Here is a 19,373-nt window from a genome sequence, read left to right as displayed (position 1 = left end):
ACATTAATCAATGAAGATTTATACTTAAAACTTTATCAAAAGCTTTAAAAACCTACAATTTGTTAACAAATGTAAAATACAATAAGTTTATTTATTGACCATCCATTTCAGAATAGAGTTTATTAGTTATCATTTTTTTGGATAATTGAAAAAAAAAAAAAAAACTTTTGTCAATGAGTTATTAAAAAATAGATAGTTATTTACCTTAAACAATTATAGAATAAGAAACTTGGTCTACTTGATTTATTAAACTTTTTTATAAATAGTTGGGCGATTTGACTATTAAATAATTTTTCTAGTTCATATTATGAATTTTACCTCCCTGAAGAAAAAAAATCAAATAAAAAAATTAAAACACGAATCCAATTGTTTATTATGTTTTTATATAACTTATCTAATACTATAAAGTGAATTCTCCCTTTAGTATGTTTTTTTGAAAACATCAAATTTATTTATGTAATTACCAATAATTATTCATACTCTTTTAATTACTCACAATTATTCCAAAATGTTCATATAATTATGTCAAATTTATTTTTATAATTACTCATAATAATCTCTAATACTATAAAGCTGGTTTTCCGTTTGGTATCACCTTTCAAAAATTTCAAATTTATTTATATAACTACTAATGATTATTCAAAAATACTTTTTTAACTATCCATAACTATTCAAAAATATCTTTATAATTACGTCAAATATATTTCTATAACTATTCATAATTATCTTAAAATATTTTTTAACTATTTACACAACTATCCTATAACACCCTCATACTATTTCATTTACATTATTTTTAATAATTTTTAAAAGTTTTAAAAAATAGAGAATCATGGAAAACGCACTTGTCATGGTTAATTACTCATAATTATCCAAAATATTATGATAATTATCAACAATTATTCAAAGATGCCCTTATACTATTTAATTTTTTGTCATTTCTTAATAATTTTTAAAAAATTTTAAAAATAAAGAGATGTGGAACACGTACATAGTGTGTGCCAATGGCTTATATTTTTAAAAATTATGAGTGCTGATTAATTTAATTTTACGATTAATTAATCAACTCAAACTTACTTGTAGAGCTGAATAAAATTTTAAAACTAAAACCGAATTTTTGCATGTATAAAATTCATTTTTCATCATTGAAAACAATGTCCACGTGTGTAAATTGCATTACCACAAAAAAAAAAAATCCACTCAATTCCAATGCAAGAAAATAAGAAAGGGAGTGCCTCTCATGAGGTCAGGTGTTCAAACCCTTCTGAACTCATTTTTATCCCTAAACTCTTGAATTTACCCTCTCTTTGGAGTTGTGGGATCAATTTTAAGGGGCGCAAGATTAGTCACGTGGACTGTAAAACGGACACGTGGATATCCAAAAAAAAAAAAGAAAATAAGGAAGGGCTAACGTTAAAAGTTTTAGCTAAAAGCTCCCTCCGACACCGTTTGGGCTCCTGATCTAGACACCACTGTTTATGGCGCCCGCCGGCGTGTCCTCATACAGAGATCGGACGGCGGAATTTCGATCTCTGTCGGAAAGACTGAAGAAGATCAATGGAGTCCCTGCCATTGATCAAGCAGAAAATGATCAAGCAGTGTCGACCCCGCCGTCTGCAGTTGCGTCTCAATCCCGATCAGAATTCAACAAGAAGGCTGCCCGAATCGGGTTGGGTATCCATGAAACCACTCAGAAGATTGCAAGGATCGCCAAATGTAATCAATCGTATATTTGCATACTTATCTGCTAAATTTTAGAAGGTTTTAATTCATTGTACTTCCCCCCCCCCCCCCTTTTTTTCTACTCCGTATGGTTTAGAAAATGCAGGAAAAGAAAACGAATTAAAATGTTGAATGTTAGAAGTTTGTTTGTTTTTTTGTTTGTTCGCACAATTTGAGACCGTGATTGTGTTTAATTGTGGAGTAGTTAATAGAATACCGACTATCCAAGAGAAACTTCGTCGTTGGGAGGGTAAATTATGCTTCTTTTGACACGTTAATTGTTGAGAAAATGCTTGAAAAATGTAAATTGAATTGATATCTTGAAATTGGAATTTTGAATTATTGTGTTTATTTGTTGAATTGTTAATATGAGTGCCAATAATCCGGGAGAAACTTAATTGGTGACATGGGTTAAACCATGATGACTTAACCCTCTTCATTCTACAATTGCAGTGGCCAAAAAGTCTTCGATGTTCGATGATCCGATAGTGGAAATACAGGAACTGACTGCACTTGTAAAAGATGACATTACGGCACTGAATGTGGCTCTTTCAGATTTGCAAACTCTTCAAAACATGGAGTTAGCTGATGGTAATTATTCTGAAGATAGACTTGTTCATTCAACTACAGTTTGTGATGACTTGAAGAACAAACTTATGGGGGCTACAAAACAGCTTCAGGATGTATTAACCACTAGAACAGAGGTTAGTCTTAACTGCAATCACAATGGTTGAATGTGTGTATGTGTGTGTGTGTTTTTCTTCTAATTGTCTCCTTTAAGTTTATTTATAGTTGTAATTTTTTTTTCTTCCTGCTCAGAATATCAAGGCTCATGAGAGCAGGAAACAGATATTTTCCACAAATACATCAAGAGGGAACCCTTTTTGGCATAATTCAAAGACTGTGACCGAACCACCCCCGTGGTCAAGTTCATCTACTGCAGCTGGGAGTCCACAACCCTTGGGGTGAGCATTTCATTATTTTTTTGTACTCTGCCCTTTTAAGGAGACATGCACAAGCCTGACAGAGTTCAGTATATTGAGCTGTTAAACAATATTTATGTTAAACATCTTAAATAGGTCATCCTTGGTGGTTAGACAAGGGATGTTTGGGGGAAATTGAAATCTTGCTTGTTGGCATTGCATGGGGAATGGTAGGATCCAAAAGCTGCTGGTTGTTCAAGAGTACTTCATATAGTTGAGAAATTTATACAAGATTCGGCAGTTCTAATGATTTGTGTGTAGGGTAGCATATTGGCTGCTTCAAACGATTATAGATTTGAAACAACAATCCATTGAATTTTGACTCGATATGCTGAAGTTTAGGGAGACATGTCTCTAGCCTATAAACAGGGAAAGAATTCAAGTAGCCAAGCCACATAGTGGACTTATTGTTTTTTATATTGCTATATGCGTGTAACAGTGGTAAATATTGAGTTCTGTCTTGGATTAGGATTTGTATTGGATTTGAAAAAGATATAATATAAAATTGTTTTGAAGTTTGTTCAAATCCACCCAAATCCAAATCCAAGGTCTGAAATCCATGCTCCCAAACTCTGCATAATTAAATTGCATCGGGAAAGAATTCATGTAGGCAAGCCCCCTAGTGGGAATTGAGACTTGCCTGTTGTTATTGATGATGATGATGCACTAAATTTGTGTTTGGTAGTAACTCCAAGTTAGAAGTGAACTTAAAACACACACACACACTCATATATATATATATATATATATATATATATATCCAGGAGTCTAGTATTTCCATGAGACAGAAGCTGTAGATGTTATTGTAAATTTTTTATTTTACACAAATTTATGTCACTGTTAAAGTTTTGACGAATTACCTTTATTGTTATTGTTTGGTACTTGTTCATCATTCTTGTGGATGCATTAATATCTTGCCTAAGCCCTCCATGTTGCTTCTTTATCTGTTTTCCTTTTGTTTGTGACTTGTTACTTTATATGGTGCACATGACCAAATGATAGGCCTTCATCAGTTCAATTGTTGGTATTTGATACAGTTTTTGTTTTCAGTTCATAATCCTGATTTTTCTCCATTTTTTTTTTTATCTTTTCCCATCTCTTTTACCAGATTGCCATCTAAAGGAGTCCAAGTAATCAACCAGCTCAGGTATGTTCTTTCTCATTATTCATTCAAACATCAAGTTGGGGCATATGCCATTTTATGTATAGTATTAGCATGTGTTGTGTTGCTTAATTTCTTTGATTTGAATTTGGTTATATTTGTTTTGGTTTGGCTGTTACAAATTTTGATTGTGAAGAACTATATAAACCAGGAAAATTGTTCTTTTTGTGCTTTGATACTGTAGAACATATATCTTTGCTTCATCATATATGCAAAATGAAAAGTAAAAATGTATGCATTGAGATATATGTTTTTCAAAATGCTTAATTTATTATTCTTTTTTGCTGACAGCATTAATTGGAATACCTTAACCACTTAAGATGGAATGAGTTCTTTAAACTCCTTTCAGGAAAAGTAAGTGTTCAGGAGCTAGGATTCAGAATCGGGTTGTTGTATTTGTATTTCGGTGTCCATATCCTCTTTTTGGAAAAATTTGATTTTATGATTTTGACAAATTTATGGAGAAGTTAGAACACCCAAGTGTGTGGATTAGAAATAATCTAGTGATGTAGGACAATATGCAAGACCATGGGTAGATCCTTGTTGGAGAATAATTCAAAATAATTTTGTTGAGGGATTATTGGGCTTAGATAATAGTTTATTGTGTGTTTAGTTTAATTTGTAATGGTATATGATTATGTGTATCTGGGGGCCTGTTTCTAATGTTTGTGTATTTTAGGGTATTTTTGTACTTTCATGTTGTTTAGGGGTATATGTGTAGTTTCATGTGTTTGTGGTTTTCTTATTATAGTTTTGAAAGCCATGTAGGAGTAGTTTTTGTTGATGAATTTGAATTGAGATGAACACGTGATTCCCCCTTGTATCTCCTCTCTCCTCCCTTCCACCTTCAATCTTCCTTCTTCCTTCTTCTTCTTCCCTACTCTCCTATACTCTCTCATGGCTGGAAATTGTTGATGCTTCCCGCATCACGTGGCTTATATTAAATACATTATTCAACCCCACCTGTGCACGCACATTCAAAGCTCCTTGAAAATGTAGGAAAAATATGTTGCTGCTGTAAACAAAAATGTAGTTCCATTGATAATGATCCATCTTCCATAATGTTAACTTTCAATGTCTTTTCTATTTGCCATTTTGGTCGCATTCTGATTCTGAAAGGACAAATCTGAGCCTTATATTTTGATATGTATATACCAATTATTGGTTGAATGACTCTATAAAACAGTAGCCAGGTATTTTGTGTCGTTTCTAACATGCTTAGCCCATATGTTCAAAGATAATCATAACTCTTGTCCACCTGTGATGACATTTTTTTCCCCGAAAAAATCAAATTATCTCATAATGAATTCTAGTAGGTTATATAGCTATTTTGAGGCCCTGTAACCAACAATAAAAAAACGTTATAATTTTAATTTTTTTAGGAAACAACATAAAATAATTTTGGAGATTTTTAAAAATGACAAGCATAAAGTTGTTGTTGTCTGCAACCTTGTTACTAGCATCGGATGAGCCTAATCTTGTAGCATGGCTGAATTCCTATAACAGACAAGCGGTCGAGCCTGATCTTGCACCTTGCTCAAGTCCTCTAGTAGTTGGTTTTCTCTTTGTCTCTCTCTCCAGTCCCTGCTGGGCCTTGGAAATAAGAGGAGACTTGTCATCTAATCCTCTCTCTTCAAAATAAACAATAATGATTTTTTTAAGAAGGCTACCCACTTACTCACATGTAATGATGCAGGATTGGTTGCAGAGAGATTCATAGAAAGTAGTGTTGGGATTGATATTTAAGCCAATATTAGCCATTTAGTTTGTACAGCAATTTTTTTCACTGAGGATGTGTTGAATGTGGAAGTTCCAATCTTTTTTATGTAACTTTCTGCAATCTTCAATGCATTAAGGGGCTGTTCGGTATCCTATTTTATATTTTCATTGTTGCAGAGTGTACAAATTGGTGGCTACAACACTTTTGTGTGCGTTGTTGTAAGGGTTTGATTTCTAGTAAAGGTCTCTGTGTGGTAACAACTATTTTTTTTTTTTTTTTTTCACTTGTTGTGTCAACATTTTTCCACAACATTTTAATACTCAGAATTCATTTTTGTGAATTAAATCATTTTGTATATAATTTTTTTAGTGAATAAAAATTAAAATAAAATTTTCATGTAATAAAATATTCCTAAAATTTCTAATAGTTTGAAAACGATCATCCAAGAAAAATATTTCCACCAATTTCAACCTTCATATACACTAAGACTGATCTTAAGAGTACTAAGGAGTGATTTAAAGACAATTATTAAGTAAATATCATTTTTATTATAATATATTTCAATAAAAAATATAAATTATCTTGGAGTAAAGAAGTGAATTTCAACATATATATATTTAGGTAAAATTATCACTGAGTAATATCATTTTTATTATAATGAATTTCTATTAATTTTCATTTTTCATTATTCTAATCATATTTTAATTCATTCATACTTTAAACTTATTTCTAATGTTTGATTTTTTGAAGTTTAATAGTGGTATACTGGTATCATTAACTTGCTTAGTACTAGATGATGAAAATGAACTTGCATTCGGCAGATTTTTAATTTGCTTCAGTTTTGGGACTATAACCAAATAGTTTGTCATTTTTTAGTTTTTTTATTTCTGGTTTTTAGTTTTCATTCTCATAAATTTTGACAATGTTACCAAGTTACCCCTAACTGTTTTGTTCATGTAGTTTATTGTGTGTGTGTGATGTAGGACAGATATTAGAATTTATATATATAGATAGAATTGAAGAAGAAGAAGAAGAAGAAGAAGAAGTCGGGAGACAGAACAGAAACAGAAGAACATAGAAGGGGAAGAACAGAGGTGAGAGACAGAATTAGAAGAGAGATAAGAAGAAGAAGAAGAGTAGAACCCGTGGAAGAGATAGAGAGAGAGAGAGAGAGAGAGAGAGGGAAACTGCAATCTGATTCAAACAATAACTGTGCAATATAACTTACTTGTCCAGCACTTATACCCACTACTAACTAGAACACATATTTACATAAAGGCCCCAATAGAACAAGAAATTAAAAAATAACCCTAAAGTACTTAAATACAGAAAATAAACCTAAATTGACTAAACTTCTAAAATAACAAGACTTTCCCAAACTAAAATACAAAAAACTAGATACAATATGGACATCTAAAATCCTCCATTGGTGGTTCTCCATCCGTGTGTGTGTGCATGTTGACTCACTCTAAAAATGAGTAGCTCGGAAGCTATCCAAAGTTTAGGAGTTCTGTCATGTAATATTTTGCTTAAGGGCTAGATAGTCTCCTCAGGGAATGTAGTCTTAAATTTTACGTAGTTCCAAGCGGAAAGTGAGAAACAAAATGGCACTGAACACAGTTCAGATTTGGGTTTTTCAGGATGTTTGAGATTTCTTTTAATAAATTAAACGAAGATGCAATTAAAATTTTAATTCCTAACACACACTGAATTTAACAACGAGAAACGAAAATCCTACGTTAACAACCGAACAAAAATTGAAACACGCGTTGAACTTCGGAATAAAAACTAAAGACGATAACTTTCCTACATAATTAAAACACACAATTCTAAAAACTCAACCAATCTCGAATTTAAATAAAAACTAATTTTTTTTAATGTGATTAATAACTTAAACAAAAATTCAAAACTTTAAGAACTAAACACTAAGCAGAAACATGGTAAAAATTTGGATCTTAATTAAACGAACTTAACTTAAATAGAACCCAGCAAAATTTAATTTCTAAAGAAAGACAACAAATTTAAATCATAAAAAAAAATATATATATATATATATATTTTTTTTCTTTTTGTATTTTATTCTTTTTTTTTTTTTTCAAGAACTAAACCGGACCTTAAGCAATTAGAATAAATTGAAACAAAATTAAATCTAATACTAATATTAACTAAGAGGGAAAAAATTTAAATACTTCAAGAACAACACCCAAACAAGATTAAAAATTAATACTTTAATTAAAGGTCTACAAAATAAATAACAAAATTTTTTAAAGGCCATAAATCAAAGAAAATTAAGGACAAGAAAAGAAAGAAAAGAGAAAGAAAAAGAAAGAGAGAGAGAGAGTGTATAGCAGCAGGAGCTGGCCGGTGGAGCAGCAGCTGGCCGTGGAATGGCACGGCTCCTTGGCAGCAGCTGGCCGTGGGGTGGTACGGCTGTGATGGCAGCAGCAGTTGGCTTGAGCCTTTTCGGTGGCTGGTGCAGCAAGGAGCAGCAGCAGCGATGGAGCAGGGGAAGCTCGGCAACACGCAGCAGCAGGGACGGACGAGCAGGACAACAGGGTGGAAGTTTGAGAGAGAGCCGTGTGTGGCCGAGAGAGGAGACAGAGAGGGAGACTGCTGAGGGAGAAGGGAAAGGGAAGAAGGAGAGGGGGAGCCTCTGGCTGAAAGAGAAAGAAAAAAAACATATATAGAGGAAGGGGGAGGCTGCCCTATGCCCAGCGAAGGAGACCCAAGACCTGGACCCGACTGCATGGCCGGGTCACATCAGGTATTAATTTTTTTTTCTTTTTATTTTTTCCTTGTTTCTTCTTTTCTTCTTTTCTGTTTCCCGGAGAACAAGCCTGAGTTTGACTGTCTTAGAGCCTGTATCGCTCGGAGTTTAAAACACGAAAGTTGTAGATAATTTTCTCATCTTTCTCCAGAATTTCAAATTGTCTCAATCGGAGCTTGGACGAAAAAATAATGCACGGATTAGGAAGCGGTGCCGATTTTAGCTCCCGATAATTGCCATGCGATAAAAAAATATCAAAAATTCATAAATTACTCAATAAAACCCAAATATTATAAATAGGACACCGTGCTAAAATATTGAGAGTAATTAGGTATTTAATTAAAAATATAAGCCAAAATGTATGAATTAAACTACCTAATTATACAATTTAAGTGCGTAATCACACCCCCCAACTAACGTTTTGCTAGTCTCTAGCAAATAACGTGAATGAATTCCAAGGCAGTGCTCACAAATACTAACTCCAACAAACATGAAATGATTGCACATGTGACACAACCATACTATTTTACATATTGGAATATAACCAAATTTCACACCAGCTCATTCATATTCAATACACACAACTCCGAAGCACGTCACTCATGCAAGTTTCATCATATATATCAATTAAGAACAGTATACTTACATGAAGTTAACTAGCAGTACAATTCAAAATTAATGCAGTCATATAAATTCGAGTATAAACAAGTGAAATCTCGAGGAATGTGTGATGTGTGTGACTCGTTACACCTATAAATACCAGTGGACACCTACAGAAAGGTCGTTTTGACTCGGCCTAACTGGTATATCCTAAAAAATACTCAAAAAGGATAAGTTCACTCATCATATGTGATGAAGAGTGTCGCGATCAAACATCCCACATATTGCAAGGAACAAACGCTAAATGTATGGAGTGGACTAGTCTGAAAAGGATCTAACCTATTTATGAGGTGTCGGGTCCTTCACCTTAACATCTTCTCACCTACTCGCCATATCCAACCAAGACTACCCTAGATCAACTTATATAAACAAACTAGGCGTGAATACATCTGAGGCATTAAGCGGTTGAAGAGTCTTCATATGTGGAGAACATGTGTCGTGTCCATGACTTTTTATGCATTTCTATGGAGAAGGTATTAATCTTTCATTTCATGTACATTTCTAATTTCTTATTCTTTCTTCTGCTCATTCGTCAATTTATGTCTTTTCATTGTCAATTAGGACAATCATTACAATTCTTTCGTTGTCTTCATACCACTAATAGGAATTAAGCTCGAACAGCAGTCCATGAACTAAGTCTATTTCTAGGGGTGGTTCAGCCTTCACATCTTGAGCAGGCTACAAGACCTAGGTTTTTATCTCCCCACTAGATGTCACCTCTAGGTTAGCAAATCAAAAACATATAGACTACTATACAAAGAGTATCCAAAAAAAAAGGAAAGTTGAGTTTCATGAACTCTGAGCTGACGTCAAAAACTCAAAAGGACGATAAATGGTTCAATAGTACCTCACAAGGTGTCATAGTCGTCACGGGCGCTCTCTCAGTGCTCATAAGGAACCCTAAGTGCGACAAGTCACGTGAACGTGTATTTTTAGCCTCATGAGAAACCATGTAAATATAAGAGTTTATATAGTCAGATTAACGCGACTAAACTACCAATCAACTTTTATGGAGTTACAAAGTCATATAAAGAGAAACTACACATAAATGACTCGAGTGTGTAATTCTTAGGTTATATGCAAGTATGTGAAGGGTATACGTCAGTGTAATTCCTTAATACTCTTTCTTTCTTTCTTTCTTTTTGTTTTTTTTATTTTTTATATTAATTAATACAAAACCTAGCAAGTAGACGTGCACAGTGTCATATGCAAATTATCACCCCCCAACTAAAGTGGAACATTGCCCTCAATGTGAAAGCATAGGAGAGATAGAAAAGATGTGCACGGGAGAAGTAGGGCGTACTTGGGTGGAGAAGTAATGGAAAAGAAAATTTGAACTACGTGAAAATGTACCTGAAAATTGACTAAAAATAAAATAAGGTAAACAAAATGGAAAGAAGGGAAAGAAAACATCACTATTTGTCTGGCAGAGGTTCTAGAGGAATTTCATCTGGTGGGTGCAGGTTTATAAATTGAACCTGCGAGTCTCCAAATTTGAGTCGCCACAATGAATCTACCTTGTTACCTGCACAAAAGTTAGCCTCAAATAAATCAATATGTTGTAATGTACCAAACAAAACATGTGCATATTGCCTTCCTTATTTTAATACGAAGGGATCGTTATTCAGTATATTTTTCGGAGATTTCACTTCTTTAAGAACCGGTCTTTGAGGCACAGGTGTCAGAACAGTTACCTTTGGTTCGCCAGAAGCATTAGCATTAAGAGTTTTACCTGGTTCCGTGAAAGTTAAATTCTCACCATTATGCTCACCCTCTTTATCGGGTGTACCAATCATCTTATTTGTAAAACCTCGGACCTGCCATGTGGGGCCCGAAGTGTTATGAGACCAACACGTGTCTCTGATACCATTCATGCAGCGGAATTATGATAATCTCAATAAAATATACCAAAGTTCTATATTTACACAAGCAATCCATAATAATTACAACCACATTCTTCATATTACAAAAACCTGATTAAAATATATAAAATATAAAAACTAAAAATATAACTGTTCAGGTACCACTCACAACTACCCGCCCTAGAGCTATCTACGCTCGATCACCTGGATAACCTGAAAAGATTTAATCAACAACGGGGTGAGACACCTCTCAGTAAGGAAGAAATAGTTTATAACAGTATGTGACTGAAGTGTTCAATATATATAATTAAATATCCATACAACTGTTCACAATCCACTAGTAGCCAAAATAACACGCTCATAATCACACCCTGGTCAATGTATTTAACATCCAATAACGTGTCCACATCATAAAAATTTTACTGATAATTCCCGAGAATAGGGAAGTCTATCCGCCCATACAAGTAGATTCCCTCTACTCTAGTGCTAACACCAGGGCACTAACCTTTCTCAGTAAGCCCTCGGGTTATGTATTCAGGTAAAGTCACCAAAAATAGGGAAGGTCTCCCGCCCATACAAGTGGCTTCCCTCTACTCTGGTATCCACGAATGATTACCAGACCACTCGCCTTCCTCAGCAAGCCCTCGGGTGGAGTAATCTACTTTACCCAAGATACCTAATTAACTAAAGTCACACGCAGCCAACCATATTCGTTTCACGGAACTCCACACATATAAACATATCACAATCAATCCACACAAATAAACATATAGTCTTCAATCATACCCACACAGGGTCTAGACCCACACAACATGTAATCGTCCACACAGTACTTCTAACACACACATCATACACGTCCACACAGGACTGTCAGTTACAACATTCCTGTCCACACAGGACTGGTCCGCACAAGACAAATCAATCCTACAGCATATATGTCCACACAGGACTGGTCCACAGAGGACAAACCAATCATACAACATATATGTCCACACAGGACTAATCAATCATACAGCATATATGTCCACACTGGACTGGTCCACACAGGACAAACCAATCATACAACATATATGTCCACACAGGACTGGTCCACACAGGACTAATCAATCCACACAGGTTACAAAACAAACACTTCGTTCATGGTAAATAGGTAAACAACCTCTTCATACCACTACCAATGTTTACCTCCCAATATAAACCCCCATATAACGACCTCCTCATACCACTGCCAACGTTATATATCAGTTATACCAGGTATGATATAACGACCTCCTCATACCACTACCAACGTTATATCGTAATTTACATGAACCACAACACAAATCAATAACCAACCTGACCAATCAATCACATCCACACAATTACCACAGTATGCACAATCATCCAGTATCTGCAATTAACCAGCAAAATCAACTCGGCAGAAATCACAACCAAACACTATTCACAATCTCAATGATTCAACTTTCCACAATGCTCATAATCATTTAATTAACAAAAATGGTTTCAACCACACTATTTTTCCCAATATAATATATATAAAATCAATATTTTCAATACTAGCATGTTTCAGAAAAAACTATACCTGAATATGTAGAAATTATACTTGAAATTAGTCGTTTAAAATTATTAAAAAGCTATTATAAAATATTTCCTCTTACCCGCTCCTCAGGATTTGGCCTAAAATCAACAAAACGAGACCCTGTAATCCAAAAATTCTAAATTTTTCAAATCTTAGTAAAACACCCTTATATTACTTCTTAGGCTCCAAATATCTCAAAATAATAATAATACCTTAAATTATTTCACTTACCCTGGTTTTGGGATGTTTTCCAAACTTCTCAACTCAAAGATCCGCTCTGCCTATATTGTAGAGAATCTTCCCACGAATCTCGTGGTAGCTTCTGATCGTCGAACTAAAATCCGGCCCGGAATAGAAGAGAGAAGGTTGTAGGGTCGAAATTCTGGAGAGAGAAAGAGAGGATGCATGCGGAAAATTTCACACTGAAATGAAAGAACTCACTATTTATAGGCAAAGGTTCGTCAACGAGACACGTGGGCTCATCGACGAGTCCTAGTACACAGTTCGGCTACAGAACAGCAAACTCATCGACGAATTTCAGTCATGTGAAAACCCTCTCGGTAATTCCTTGTCGACGAGACATATGCCCTCGTCAATGAGCCAAGACAGAACGCTCGTCGACGAGACCATTTGGTTCGTCGACGATTGCTCGCTGTCACCTTTACAAATTTCTTCTTCCTTCCCTTCTATCCTTCTTATTATTTTAAATAGTTTAAAATTTTCCGAGTCGTTACATTATCACTGTGGGGATTTGTTTCAGCATTGGACTCCTTAACATTTATTCAGTCGGGAGTGACGGTTCCACGGCCACCAAGCTTTGAAAATAAGGTACCACAGGTTGGTACTCCTTATTAGTCTCAGCCTCCTCATTAACTGACTTCTTCACTTCTAGGCCCGCTTCTTCTGATTTTTCTTTGACTTCATCTGTCCCAGCCGTAGCTTCAAATGTCAGGACAACTGGTTGTCTATCGATGAACATCTCAGGTTGGGAAATTTCTTTCCCACTTCTTAAAGTAATAACGACCTCTGCTGTCTCAAGAGAAACATTATATATTTGTTGCTATTGCTGTTGATATTCTTGAGGATTAGGCTGAGGTTCTACTAGAAATTCCCCTTTTTCTAAGATATCCAACTGCTTGCTCATCGCATTAATGGTGTCCCGCAATTCATTTATGGCCTGATTGTACTAATTGTTAGTTGTGATTTGAATCTGCATGAACTGCTGGAAAGCATCCTCAAGAGACTTCTCCGGTGGAGCAGGTGCTGCAGTAGATTGAAATCCTGACAGCGCACAGCTCTGAGGGATCTGTTGTGGCTGATACTGAGGCGGAAGAGCGTCTGGATAATATGTTGGCTCATATTTATCTCCACCACTGATAATAGGTTGTACTACCATGGGTGTCGTATCGTGTATTCCATTGTTGGACACTTTCAGCTGAGTAATCAAAGAATGATAGTGTCTAATCCGGTTCCTTGCTGAAGAGTTCTCCATTGCACATGGTCTGGACAAAGTGTTTGCAATCAGGAGTAAGAGTTATATAGAAATAATTGACTAACCTCCATGATTTAAACATATGATGTGGAGAAGTACTTAACAGATCCTTGAACCTCTCCCAGCAAGCCCGAAAAGTCTCGTCACCCTTCTGCATAAACTGAATGATCTGTTCCTGCAAAAATTGAGTTCTCTATGAGGGACAAAACCTATGCAGAAATTCACGCTCCATATCAGCCCAATTAGAGATAGAGTGAGGTCTCAAAGAATTAAACCACATCTTCGTCCTATCCTTCAAAACGAAGTCGAGTAAATTCATCAGTTCTAGCACGAGAGAAAAAAATATTGCTAGTCAACTCAAACACCATCAGGTGCTGATAAGGACACTCAGATTCCGTCTCGTAGAACTGAGGTATCAATGATGTCTTCCCGTGTTGCATCATGAAGTCAAGTTCGTCATTAGGAAAACAGCGTAAGATGGTGCAGTAGTGTATGTAAGCTGCAAAAAATCCATAAGCGTGCGTGGTACAGGTGCAGTCATATTTTTTTTTCAAAGCTCAATTTTTTTTTTTCATGAGAACAATTAAAATGACGGGAAAAACACTAATTTGAAACTAAGACTGACATTCCCCAGCAACGGCGCCAAAAACTTGACTCACTCTAAAAATGAGTAGCTCGGAAGCTATCCCAAGTATAGGAGTTCTGTCATGTACTATTTAGTCCAAGAGCTAGATCGTCTCCTCAGGGAATGCAGTTTAATCTCAAATTTTACGTAGTTCCAATCGGAAAGTGAGAAACAAAATGGCATTGAACACAGTTCAGATTCGGGTTTTTCAGGATGTTTGAAATTTCTTTTAATAAAGTAAACGAACATGCAATTTAAATTCTAATTCCTAACACGCACTAAATTTAACAACGAGAAACGGAAATCCTACGTTAACAACCGAACAAAAATTGAAACACGCGTTGAATTTCGGAATAAAAACTAAAGATGATAACTTTCCTACGTAATTAAAACACGCAATTCTAAAAACTCAACCAATCACAAATTTAAATAAAAACTGATTTTTTTTTCATGCGATCAAGAACTTAAATAAAAATTCAAAACTTTAAGAACTAAACAGTAAACGGAAACATGATAAAAATTCGGACTTTAATTAAACGAACTTAACTTAAATAGAACCCCGCAAAATTTAATTTCTAAAGAAAGACAACAAATTTAAATCATAAAAAAAAATATTTTTTTTTCTTTTTGTATTTTATTCTCTTTTTTTTTTTTTTCAAGAACCAAACTAGACCTTAAGCAATTAAAATTAATTCAATAAAAATTAAATCTAATACTAATATTAACTAAGAGGGAAAAAATTTAAATGCTTCAAGAACAACACCCAAACAAGATTAAAAATTAATACTTTAATTAAAGGTTTACCAAATAAATAACAAAATTTTTTGAAGGCAATAATCAAAGAAAATTAAGGACAAGAAAAGAAGGAAAAGAGAAAGAAAAAGAGAGAGAGAGAGAGAGAATGTATAGCAGCAGGAGCTGGCCGGTGGAACAGTAGCTGGCCGTGGGGTGGCACGGCTCCTTGGCAGCAGCTACAGCAGCAGCTGGCCGTGATGGCAGCAGCAGTTGGCTTGAGCCTTCTCGGTGGCTGGTTGCAGCAAGGAGCAGCAACAGCGATGGAGCAGGGGAAGCTCGGCAACACGCAGCAGCAGGGATGGAGGAGCAGGACAGCAGGGTGGAAGTTTGAGAGAGCTGGAAGGGAAGAATGGCAGCAGGTTGAAGGAAGAAATGAGAGAAAGAGAGAGAGCAGACTGAGAGGGAGAGAGAAGAGGGAGAGAAAGGAAAGCCGAGAGAGATAGGGAGAGAAGGGGAAGGAGAGAAAGAGAAGAGGATAGGGAGAGTTGAGAGTTGAGAGAGAGCCGTGCGTGGCGGAGAGAGGAGGCAGAGAGGGAGATTGCTGAGGGAGAAGGGAGAGAAGGGAAAGGGAAGAAGGAGAGGGGGAGCCTCTGGCTGAAAGAGAAAGAAAAAAATATATATATATATATATATATAGGGGAAGGGGGAGGCTGTCCTACTCCCAGTGAAGGAGACCCAAGACCCGGACCCTACTGCATGGCCGGGTCACATCAGGTATTAATTTTTTTTTCTTTTTCTTTTTTCCTTGTTTCTTCTTTTCTTTTTTTCTATTTCCTGGCAAACAAGCCCGAGTTTGACTGTCTTAGAGCCCGTATCTCTCGAAACTTAAAACACGAAAGTTGTAGATAATCTTCTCATCTTTCTTTAGAATTTCGAATCGTCTTGATCGGAGCTTGGACGAAAAAATTATGCCCGGATTAGGAAGCAGTGCCGGTTTTAGCTCCCGATAATTGCCCTGCGATAAAAAAATACCAAAAATTCATAAAGTACTCAATAAAATCCAAATATTATAAATAGGATACCGTGCTACAATATTGAGAGTAATTAAGTATTTAATTAAAAATATAAGCCTCAATGTATGAATTAAACCACCTAATTATGCAATTTAAGCGCGTAATCACATGTATTTTGTAATTTCAAAATTTTATGGTTATTGTTCTGTAAGAAGCCTAAAAAACATATTGTACTAAGGTACTAACAAGGACTTTATCTATGTGGTTTATCCTATTTTAAATTAACGATATGGTCTATTGCATGTAGACCATATCACATTTGTGACATTGCTCAATCTTCCATGAACCCTTTCAGGTGTCTCTGAAGGGGATGGAAATTATTTAAGGAACACATAAGAATATAAATGCAAAAATTATACATTAAAATCACACAATATATCATCTTTTATTATTTTTCTGATAGGTAAGTCGGGGAGGGAGATGATGTGATTTGAAACCAGTTCAAAAATGCTAGGTGGGGTGAGCCTGTTGCCATTAAGTCATCCCTTGACGTTGTCCTCAAAATCAGGAAACATATATTGCATATTTTTCTTTGTGAAACTAGCCCCAGCAAGAATTTTTCAAGAGGGAGGAGGGTGTGGGACATCCAAGCCTTCAGCTCAACTTCCATGTTAAAGTGATTCTATAATAAATTAATTAGAAATTCTGGAATTAACATATTGTTATTCTTGTTCTCATATTCCCTTGTAAAAAACTCGTCTAATTTTTAATTTTGACCAGAGTGGGCTTGTAGCAGATTCTCCTTTGGGAAGAGTTTTTAATAACTAGGATCTTTGAATGGACAATTTTCTGAAAGTTCGTTTGCTTGAATGCTTCAGTTCAAAATTTCTTGGTTTCTTGTTGCTTATTTCAGTTTGGTAGCATATGCTTTGCAAGCTAAGGGAGACTAGGCTTGGGTATGTTATTCTATAGCTCATGTGTGGTGCAAGCATGGGATGGGACAGGCTAAGGGTGTTTAGCCCATGCACGGGCTGAAGCTGGTTGGTCCCCCACTGAGGAACCCAACTAAGGCATCATTGAGGTATAAAAACCCAAAAAAGGAAAACAATAATCCACTCTATCCTGTCCCATCCCTTATAAGTGGCAGGCCCAACACAAGCAGTCAATCACAATTACTACTCACTCCAGTCCAACCCTGCAAAACTTTACCTGCAGAACAAACACGCTAGACGAGTGAAACTTAGTTGGTGAAAGTTCTTTTAGTCATCCATCTATTGCATTTGCAGTTCTATTGACAATGGAGTGTTCTGTTACTGGATATTGGCAAAATTCAGCAGATGTTTTGGATGCCAACTTAATCAATGAAACATCTTATTATATTAGAAAATTTTCTGCTGTGGCACATTGACAAATCTTGGGAATGTGAAACTATAACTTTGCTAAATTTGTATCTTGTGCGTTCTACAATGGCTTTCTATTGGATCTTTCTGGTGAAATTAGGGTGCCTTATGATGTAATGTACCATATATATAGATATGTTCTAATGCTAGGTAACAGCTTTTATTAAACCTCAGACGAAGATCAGCTGTGGACAACTCTCCATCCAACAATATGGAAATGTCCATGTTGCAGCAAGTGGTTCCACGGCAGCAGAATAATACACAAAGTAGGGCAGTTGCTCTTCAGAATGTAGAGTCTACAATTTCAGAACTCGGTGGGATCTTTACCCACTTAGCTACAATGGTTGCACAACAAGGAGAATTAGCCATCAGGTTTGCGTTTTTTTACCCCTTGAACATTTATTGTTTATATGTGCATCTTTTTAAAATTCTAAGTGTTTTGATATATCTGGTCTGCACTTGTTAGAAAGTTGGAATAAGGAAATTTCTTATTATTTATTATAGCTTGCATATTCTGTGATTAAAATACATCCGGTTTGATATGATCAGGATTGATGACAACATGGATGAATCATTAGCAAATGTTGAAGGTGCTCGCAGTGCTTTATTAAGGCATTTAAACCAAATATCATCAAACAGGTCACTCTTAATCAAGATATTTGCTGTTTTGATACTTTTCCTGTTAGTGTTCATCTTTTTCGTGGTTTAATATGTAGTTACAGAATGCCAACAATCAAATTGTCACTATTTGCTGCAATGAGTGCTCAGTTTTCCTTCCTTTCATCTTTAGCTTAGTCATCAACTATATTTGAGACCTTCACGGGGGAGTATCATTATTCTGTAAATTTGATTTGTATTTCCATTTTTTGGAATTTTTTTTGCTGCAACTTGTTGATGCTTCTAGCTTTCTTTACAGGAGCATGTTAACAGAATTTTCTTGTTTATTAGAACAGAAATATCATCATGAGCTGTGATCATTTTAGAAGAAATTTCTGTATATGGAATGGAAAGTACTAATTGTATTGTTGACTACTTGAAAAATGATATGGAGATATGAAATATTGTACTGGCTGACTTCAAATTTTTTTTTTTTGTTTAAATTATTACTTGTCTCACTCAAATGGATATGTAAAAATACAACAGTTTAAATTTGAGCAATTGTTTGGTGACCACAAATAGGAGGTGGCTATAGGAACCATGTCTTTTTAGAGGCATTTTTACTCTCCCCACTAGTGATACCTGATTTGACTGCATTTTGGTGAGTTTGGGTGGAACCTGACCCAGTTATTTACCACAGGTGTTGTTAACTGTGCTTGAAAAGTCCAATCTGTTTGCAGATTTTGTTTGTTGGATGGTTGATTGATTATCAATTTCTGTCCATAGAATTGGATAACAGAATGATGTGTTATAACTGGAAACGGACTAATAGAGTAATGGGCAAGTAGCCTTTGATTGATAAAGGCCTACTTGAGTGAATTGCCAATCACAATTTACACAAAGGTTATGGAGGACTGGAAGGCTCTGACAATCAGCAGAACATTTTAAAGGCTGTGATGGTGACTTTCCAGTATGCTGTAGTACATTTTTATGAACCTGGTTATTTTACATACACATAACCCCGGGGAGGAACAAGCATCATTATGAAAAACAAGC

The 19,373-nt window shown here is 35.4% G+C and overlaps 1 protein-coding gene across 1 annotated transcript; it reads left to right on the top strand.

Moving 5' to 3' along the window:
* Positions 1 to 1,409: 1,409 nt before the first annotated feature.
* LOC131166998 (syntaxin-31) lies at positions 1,410 to 18,801 on the top strand. The gene is made up of 6 exons (XM_058125712.1): positions 1,410 to 1,716; positions 2,176 to 2,426; positions 2,542 to 2,687; positions 3,814 to 3,852; positions 17,895 to 18,092; positions 18,270 to 18,801. The coding sequence occupies exons 1-6, from the start codon at positions 1,479 to 1,481 to the stop codon at positions 18,427 to 18,429; spliced, it is 1,032 nt and encodes a 343-aa protein (XP_057981695.1). The 5' UTR covers positions 1,410 to 1,478; the 3' UTR covers positions 18,430 to 18,801.
* The last annotated feature ends 572 nt before the right edge of the window (positions 18,802 to 19,373 follow it).

Source organism: Malania oleifera, chromosome 10 (genome assembly GCF_029873635.1).
Source record: "Malania oleifera isolate guangnan ecotype guangnan chromosome 10, ASM2987363v1, whole genome shotgun sequence".
NCBI classification, from domain to species: domain Eukaryota; kingdom Viridiplantae; phylum Streptophyta; class Magnoliopsida; order Santalales; family Ximeniaceae; genus Malania; species Malania oleifera.
The sequence above is the reverse complement of the archived record's forward strand: the minus strand, read 5'-3'. Positions and strand labels throughout refer to the sequence as shown.